General features: G+C 27.6%; 1 protein-coding gene across 1 annotated transcript; it reads right to left on the bottom strand.

Annotated features, from left to right (window-relative positions):
• Positions 1-339: 339 nt before the first annotated feature.
• On the bottom strand, positions 340-9,129 carry gngt1 (guanine nucleotide binding protein (G protein), gamma transducing activity polypeptide 1). Its single transcript, XM_061983244.2, has 3 exons — positions 9,101-9,129; positions 8,908-9,006; positions 340-684 (listed from the first exon to the last, which is right to left on the bottom strand). The coding sequence occupies exons 2-3, from the start codon at positions 9,001-9,003 to the stop codon at positions 559-561; spliced, it is 222 nt and encodes a 73-aa protein (XP_061839228.1). The 5' UTR covers positions 9,004-9,006; positions 9,101-9,129; the 3' UTR covers positions 340-558.
• Between the last annotated feature and the right edge of the window lie 343 nt (positions 9,130-9,472).

Here is a 9,472-nt window from a genome sequence, read left to right as displayed (position 1 = left end):
TTAAACTTGATGCAAGTTATAACAGTTTTTTTGATTTATTATTGAACTTGATGCAAGTTATAACACTTTTGTTTTATTTATTATTGAACTTGATGGAAGTTATTTTATTTATTATTGAACTTGATGCAAGTTATACCACAGCTGCACAGTTATTTTATTTATTATTGAACTTGATGTTATTTTATGTTATTGAGTTTGAATGTATACAACTTGATGTTCAATAAATTTGAAAATGTTAAAGCTTGGCATTAGCGCTCTGTTGGGGCGATGGGGGCAGGTGGGGCTTGAAAACTCCCCCTTGTCCAAAGTGGGGGACGACAAAAAAAGTTTGAGAACCACTGAGTTATACACATTTAATAGTAGGGGACTTTGTTCCTTTCTTTAACTCTTTGTAAAATATGATGTACGAAAGGGTTGACATGGCGCTAGAAGCTGGGGTTACACGCACAGTTTGGTCAATTCTTTCTACTTTCTTTTGTCCTTCCAGTCCATTTGAGGGGAGCGGGAAGAAGGTCCTTGGGTGCTAATGTGAGGTATGAAGAAGTCTTCATGTTCAGGCTAGAAAAGGACGCAGCCGCCTTTCTCCTTGAAGGGGTTCTTCTCCTCCGAAATGCCTTTGACCAGAGTGTCCTCGTCCACTCCGGCCTGGATGTAGTCCTTCATCTCCTCGCAGCATTTGGACGTCTACACGGGACACACGTACTGCGTCAGACCAAAGGATCTCAATCCCAATCAGTTCGGTTTGTCATCGTGACGACAAGAACACTGGATTATTCATCTAATTCAGGGATGTCCAAGGTGCGGCCACGATTACAAAATAAATACATAAAAAGTGGAATAAGAGCATACTGCTCAGGTGAAATGTACCCAGAAAAAGTTGCAATGTTGACTCTAATAAAAAAATTTTTTTTTTAAATAACAATGACTCAAAATCACTGTTAATTACTTCACATCAAATGTTTCACTTTGAAATCTTTTTAAGAGAAATATTGCACATATTGTGTGTTTGCCATTAAAAAAACAACAAAAATTCTAAGACAAAAATGGCATAAAACAAACAAAACCTTAAAAAAAAAAAATCAAAATTTAGTAAAAAAATAAATGTATGACTTATTTTTAACTCGACCCTTTTCCATCATTGCTTCAAAATAGTAATGACTTCAAATCAATGTTGTTATGAATCGTTGATCGATCAAATGCTCCAATTACTTCACAGCAAATGTTTTTCTTAGAAAAATTTTTGGGGGAAATATATTGGATATTTTGTGTTTGCCATTAAAAAGAAAATGTTATTAAAAATAAAATAATCGACAGAAAAATCCGGAATTTATGTAAAGATTTAGTAAAAAAAAACAACAATAATGTATGACTTTATTTTTAACCCTTTTCCATCACTGAGAATTTTGGTGTCATTGCTTCAAAATAATATCGACTCCAAATCAATGTTGTTATCAATTAATGTTAATTTACTTCACAGCAAATGTTTCACTTTGAAATCTTTTTTAAGAGAAATATTGCATATATTGTTTGCCATTAAAAAAAAACAAAGTTTTCTAAGACAAAAATGGCATAAAACTAACAAAACCTTCAAAATAAAATAATCGGCAGAAAGATCTGGAATTGATGTAAAGATTTAGTAAAAAAAACAACAACAATAATGTATGACTTATTTTTAACTCTTATGTGTGCGACCCTTTTATATCACTGAGAATGTTGGTGTCATTGCTTCAAAATAATAATGACTTCAAATCAATCAATCGCTGATCGATCAAATGCTCCAATTACTTCACAATTAATGTTTTTCTTAGAATTTTTTTGGGGGGAAAAAATATTGGATGTTTTGTGTTTGCCATTAAAAAAAATGTTATGACAAAAATGGCAAACAAACAAAAAAAACCTTGTAAAAATGTAAAATCGACGGATAGATCTTAAGTGGATCCAAGATTTAAACATTGAAAGTAAAAAAAATAAAAACAATGTATGATTTATTTATTTATTTTTTTAACACTTTTATGTGTGGGACACTTTTTGATCCCTGGGAATTTTAGTAGGAGTTTTTTAAACTGTCATTGCTAAGAAAAAAAAAGAAAAAAAACCTCAAAATCAATGTTTTGAATTATTGACCTATTAAGGGCTTCGATTACTTCATATCAAATACTTCACTTTGAAATATTTTTTGGGAAAAATCCATTTGCCATGAAAAATCTCTGACAAAAATGGCATAAGACAAACAAAAAACCCTTAAAAACCTTGTAAAAACTTTAAAGAGCATAAAACAAACAGAAAAAAAAACTATCAACATATAGATCTGAAGTTGATCTAAAAATGTAAGCGATGAAAGTAAAACAATAACGAAATATTTTTTTTACCTATTTTTAACAGTTTTTTATGTGTGGCATCCTTTTCGTTCCCTGAGAATTTTAGTGGGATTAAAAAAAAATGAATCAGAAATACTATCATGAATTATTGACCTATTAAGGGATCCGATTACTTCAAATCAAATACTTCACTTTGAAATATTTTTTGGGAAAAATCTTGCATATTTTGTGTTTTTGCCATAAAAATCTATGACAAAAATGGCATAAGACAAACAAAAATCCCTTAAAAACCTTGTAAAAAAACTTTAAAGAGCATAAAACAAATGAAAAAAAAAATATATATATATATCAACATATAGACCTGAAGTTGATCCAAAAATGTAAGCGATGAAAGTAAAACAATAAAGAAATATTTTTTATTACCTATTTTTAACAGTTTTATGTGTGGCGTCCTTTTCGTTCCCTGAGAATTTTAGTGGGATTAAATAAAAATGAATCAGAAATATTATCATGAATTATTGACCTATTAAGGAATCCGATTACTTCATATCAAATACTTCACTTTGAAATATCTTTTGGGAAAAATCTTGCATATTTTGTGTTTTTGCCATAAAAATCTATGACAAAAATGGCATAAGACAAACAAAAAACCCTTAAAAACCTTGTAAAAAAAACTTTAAAGAGCATAAAACAAATGAAAAAAATATATATACATCAACATTTAGATCTGAAGTTGATCTAAAAATGTAAGCGATGAAAGTAAAACAATAAAGAAATATTTTTTATTACCTATTTTTAACAGTTTTATGTGTGGCATCCTTTTCGTTCCCTGAGAATTTTGTGGGATTAAAAAAAAATGAATTAGAAATATTATCATGAATTATTGACCTATTAAGGGCTCCGATTACTTCATATCAAATACTTCACTTTGAAATATTTTTGGGGAAAAATCTTGCATATTTTGTGTTTTTGCCATAAAAATCTATGACAAAAATGGCATAAGACAAACAAAAAACCCTTAAAAACCTTGTAAAATCAACTTTAAAGAGCATAAAACAAATGAAAATATATATATATATATATATATATCAACATATAGACCTGAAGTTGATCTAAAAATGTAAGCAATGAAAGTAAAATAAAGAAATATTTTTTTTTACCTATTTTTAACAGTTTTATGTGTGGCATCCTTTCCATTCCCTGAGAATTTTAGTGGGATTAAAACAAATGAATCAGAAATAATGTCATGAATTATTGACCTATTAAGGGCTCCGATTACTTCATATCAAATACTTCACTTTGAAATATTTTTGAGGAAAAATCTTGCATATTTTGTGTTTTTGCCATAAAAATCTATGACAAAAATGGCATAAGACAAACAAAAAACCCTTAAAAACCTTGTAAAAAAAACTTTAAAGAGCATAAAACAAATGAAAAAATATATATATATATCAACATTTAGATCTGAAGTTGATCTAAAAATGTAAGCGATGAAAGTAAAACAATAAAGAATTTTTTTTTTTAACCTATTTTTAACAGTTTTATGTGTGGCATCCTTTCTATTCCCTGAGAATTTTAGTGGGATTAAAAAAAAATGAATCAGAAATAATGTCATGAATTATTGACCTATTAAGGGCTCCGATTACTTCATATCAAATACTTCACTTTGAAATATTTTTGGGGGAAACATCTTGCATATTTTGTGTTTTTGCCATAAAAATCTTTGACAAAAATGGCATGAGACAAACAAAAAACCCTTAAAAAATTTGTAAAAAAAAACCTTTAAAGAGCATAAAACAAATGAAAAAAAAAATATATATATATCAACATATAGACCTGAAGTTGATCTAAAAATGCAAGCGATGAAAGTAAAACAATAAAGAAATATTTTTTTTTACCTATTTTTAACAGTTTTATGTGTGGCATCCTTTCCATTCCCTGAGAATTTTAGTGGGATTAAAAAAAAAAGAATCAGAAATAATGTCATGAATTATTGACCTATTAAGGGCTCCGATTACTTCATATCAAATACTTCACTTTGAAATATTTTTGGGGAAAAATCTTGCATATTTTGTGTTTTTGCCATAAAAATCTATGACAAAAATGGCATGAGACAAACAAAAAACCCTTAAAAACCTTGTAAAAAAAACTTTAAAGAGCATAAAACAAATGAAAAAAAAAAATATATATATCAACATATAGACCTGAAGTTGATCTAAAAATGTAAGCTATGAAAGTAAAACAATAAAGAAATATTTTTTTTACCTATTTTTAACAGTTTTATGTGTTGCATCCTTTTCGTTCCCTGAGAATTTTAGTGGGATTAAAAAAAAATGAATCAGAAATAATGTCATGAATTATTGACCTATTAAGGGATCCGATTACTTCATATCAAATACTTCACTTTGAAATATTTTTTGGGAAAAATCTTGCATATTTTGTGTTTTTGCCATAAAAATCTATGACAAAAATGGCATAAGACAAACAAAAAACCCTTAAAAAATTTGTAAAAAAAAACTTTAAAGAGCATAAAACAAATGAAAAAAATATATATATATCAACATTTAGATCTCAAGTTGATCTAAAAATGTAAGCGATGAAAGTAAAACAATAAAGAAATATTTTTTTTTACCTATTTTTAACAGTTTTATGTGTGGCATCCTTTCCATTCCCTGAGAATTTTAGTGGGATTAAAAAAAAAAAAAGAATCAGAAATAATGTCATGAATTATTGACCTATTAAGGGATCCGATTACTTCATATCAAATACTTCACTTTGAAATATTTTTTGGGAAAAATCTTGCATATTTTGTGTTTTTGCCATAAAAATCTATGACAAAAATGGCATAAGACAAACAAAAAACCCTTAAAAAATTTGTAAAAAAAAAACCTTTAAAGAGCATAAAACAAATGAAAAAAAATATATATATATATATCAACATATAGACCTGAAGTTGATCTAAAAATGTAAGCGATGAAAGTAAAACAATAAAGAAATATTTTTTTTACCTATTTTTAAGTTTTATGTGTGGCATCCTTTTCGTTCGTTAAAAAAAAAAAGAATCAGAAATAATGTCATGAATTATTGACCTATTAAGGGATCCGATTACATCATATCAAATACTTCACTTTGAAATATTTTTTGGGAAAAATCTTGCATATTTTGTGTTTTTGCCATAAAAATCTATGACAAAAATGGCATAAGACAAACAAAAAACCCTTAAAAATAAAAAAAATAAAAAACCTTTAAAGAGCATAAAACAAATGAAAAAAAAAATAATATATATATATATATCAACATATAGACCTGAAGTTGATCTAAAAATGTAGGCAATGAAAGTAAAACAATAAAGAAATATGTTTTTTTTACCTATTTTTAACAGTTTTATGTGTGGCATCCTTTTCGTTCCCTGAGAATTTTAGTGGGATTAAAAAAAAAAATGAATCAGAAATAATGTCATGAATTATTGACCTATTAAGGAATCCGATTACTTCATATCAAATACTTCACTTTGAAATATTTTTTGGGAAAAATCTTGCATATTTTGTGTTTTTGCCATAAAAATCTATGACAAAAATGGCATAAGACAAACAAAAAACCCTTAAAAACCTTGTAAAAAAAACTTTAAAGAGCATAAAACAAATGAAAAAAATAAATATATATATCAACATATAGACCTGAAGTTGATCTAAAAATGTACCGGTAAGCGATGAAAGTAAAACAATAAAGAAATATTTTTTATTACCTATTTTTAACAGTTTTATGTGTGGCATCCTTTTCGTTCCCTGAGAATTTTAGTGGGATTAAAAAAAAAAAAAGAATCAGAAATAATGTCATGAATTATTGACCTATTAAGGAATCCGATTACTTCATATCAAATACTTCACTTTGAAATATTTTTTGGGAAAAATCTTGCATATTTTGTGTTTTTGCCATAAAAATCTATGACAAAAATGGCATAAGACAAACAAAAAACCTTTAAAGAGCATTAAACAAATGAAAAAAAAAAAAAAAAAAAAAAAAAAATATATATATATATATATATCAACATTTAGACATGAAGTTGATCTAAAAATGCAAGCAATGAAAGTAAAACAACAAAAAAATATTTTTTATGACCTATTTTTAACAGTTTTATGTGTGGCATCCTTTTCGTTCCCTGAGAATTTTAGTGGGATTAAAAAAAAAAGAATCAGAAATAATGTCATGAATTATTGACCTATTAAGGGCTCCGATTACTTCATATCAAATACTTCACTTTAAAATATTTTTTTGGGAAACATCTTGCATATTTTGTGTTTTTGCCATAAAAATCTTTGACAAAAATGGCATGAGACAAACAAAAAACCCTTAAAAACCTTGTAAAAAAAACTTTAAAGAGCATAAAACAAATGAAAAAAATATATATATATATCAACATTTAGACCTGAAGTTGATCTAAAAATGTAAGCGATGAAAGTAAAACAATAAAGAATTTTTATTTTTTTTTACCTATTTTTAACAGTTTTATGTGTGGCATCCTTTTCGTTCCCTGAGAATTTTAGTGGGATTAAAAAAAAATGAATTAGAAATATTATCATGAATTTTTGACCTATTAAGGGCTCCGATTACTTCATATCAAATACTTCACTTTGAAATATTTTTTGGGAAAAATCTTGCATATTTTGTGTTTTTGCCATACAAATATATGACAAAAATGGCATAAGACAAACAAAAAACCCTTAAAAACCTTGTAAAAAAAACTTTAAAGAGCATAAAACAAATGAAAATAATATATATATATCAACATATAGACCTGAAGTTGATCTAAAAATGTAAGCAATGAAAGTAAAACAATAAAGAAATATTTTTTTACCTATTTTTAAGTTTTATGTGTGGCATCCTTTTCGTTCGTTAAAAAAAAATGAATCAGAAATAATGTCATGAATTATTGACCTATTAAGGGATCCGATTACATCATATCAAATACTTCACTTTGAAATATTTTTTGGGAAAAATCTTGCATATTTTGTGTTTTTGCCATAAAAATCTATGACAAAAATGGCATGAGACAAACAAAAAACCCTTAAAAACCTTGTAAAAAAACTTTAAAGAGCATAAAACAAATTAAATATATATATATATATATCAACATATAGACCTGAAGTTGATCTAAAAATGTAAGCGATGAAAGTAAAACAATATAGAAATATTTTTTTTACCTATTTTTAACAGTTTTATGTGTGGCATCCTTTTCGTTCCCTGAGAATTTTAGTGGGATTAAAAAAAAATGAATTAGAAATATTATCATGAATTATTGACCTATTAAGGGCTCCGATTACTTCATATCAAATACTTCACTTTGAAATATTTTGGGGGAAAAATCTTGCATATTTTGTGTTTTTGCCATAAAAATCTATGACAAAAATGGCATAAGACAAACAAAAAACCCTTAAAAAATTTGTAAAAAAAACTTTAAAGAGCATAAAACAAATGAAAAAAATATATATATATCAACATATAGACCTGAAGTTGATCTAAAAATGTAAGCGATGAAAGTAAAACAATAAAGAATTTTATTTTTTTTACCTATTTTTAACAGTTTTATGTCTGGCATCCTTTTCGTTCCCTGAGAATTTTAGTGGGATTAAAAAAAAATGAATTAGAAATATTATCATGAATTATTGACCTATTAAGGGCTCCGATTACTTCACTTCACTTTGAAATATTCTTTTGGGAAAAATCTTGCATATTTTGTGTTTTTGCCATAAAAATCTATGACAAAAATGGCATAAGACAAACAAAAAACCCTTAAAAACCTTGTAAAACCAACTTTAAAGAGCATAAAACAAATGAAAAAAAACCCAACTATATCAACATATAGATCTGAAGTACATCTAATAATGTAAGCGATGAAAATAAAACAATAAAAAAAATTGTGTTTTTGCCATGAAAAAAACTAAGTTTTCTATGACAAAAATGGCATAAAACAAACAAAAAAAACTTTAAAACCTTACAAAAAATTTAAAAGAGCATAAAAACAAAACAAAAAAAAACCTCTATATCAACATATAGATCTGAAGTTGATCCAAGTTTTAAAGATTTGAAAGTTCAAAAAAATAAAAACAATGTATGATTTTTTTTCTTTTAACACTTTTATGTGTGGGACACTTTTTGATCCCTGGGAATTTTAGTAGGATTTTTTTTAAACTGTCATTGCTAAAAAAAAAAGAAAACTAATAATACCGACTCAAAATCAATGTTTTTAACCCTTTTAAGGGTTTCAATTACTTCACATCAAATACTTCACTTTGAAATATTTTTTGTTTTTTTTGCCATAGAAAACATGGTTTTATTTACCAAAAAGAGCATAAAACAGAAACAAAACTTTATATCAACATTTACATCCGAAAATGATCTAAATATTGAGGCCTTAATACAAATATATAAGACTTATTTGGAACATTTTCATGACTGAGACCCTTTCGGGTACCTAAGACCAAAAAAAAAAAAAAAAAGTAAATATTGTAATGCTTTTGAAAATGAAAACTATCAAAAAGTTTGGACGTCCCTGATTGAATCCTTGGAGATAAAAAAAAAAAAGACGTACCAACCACCTCTGAAGTTTGACTTCAGTTTTAAGTTGGTTGACTTCCATCAGAGCCTTGTCTTTGTCCGTCAGGTCGTCTACATTTATGACAGGCATCGTCTAGGACCACACAAAAGAAACATTTATGACAGGCATCGTCTAGGACCACACAAAAGAAAGAATGGTTGGTAAAGCAGCAAAATAGGTTACTCACCTCGCCAGTCCTGCAGGAGAATCCTCTCCTCTCCTAACTAAACCTGCGTTATAAATGATCCTAATCCCCTAATCGGGTTTAAACAAGACCCCTTGTGGATCCTACACAACACTAACTCAATTATCTTTATTTCAACATTCTTCTTGGAATTTTCTGTCAATGTTCACATTCCCCCCCCCGCCCCCATTCTTGATAAGAAGTTGGGATAAATTGATATTTGTAACACTGCGATACAGGTCCCAGTATGAGGAGGTCAGCGTGATAAGAAGGCTAATCGGTATTTAACCTTCTCCAGTCAAGGTGGACAGGATTTATTTTATTGCTATTAGCTCTATAGCATGTTTACATCAATGTTTGTTGATGTTTGCTGTA

The sequence above is a fragment of the Nerophis lumbriciformis genome, linkage group LG21 (assembly GCF_033978685.3).
Source record: "Nerophis lumbriciformis linkage group LG21, RoL_Nlum_v2.1, whole genome shotgun sequence".
Lineage (NCBI taxonomy): Eukaryota > Metazoa > Chordata > Actinopteri > Syngnathiformes > Syngnathidae > Nerophis > Nerophis lumbriciformis.
This window is presented reverse-complemented; position numbering and strand designations above follow the sequence as displayed.

Coding starts and splice junctions, on each gene's coding strand:
- gngt1 (XM_061983244.2), bottom strand. CDS start 9,003: ATGCCTGTCATAAATGTAGACGACCTGACGGACAAAGACAAGGCTCTG. Junction 685..8,907: donor TCAAACTTCAGAGGTGGTTG/GTACGTCTTTTT, acceptor TGTCCCGTGTAG/ACGTCCAAATGCTGCGAGGA.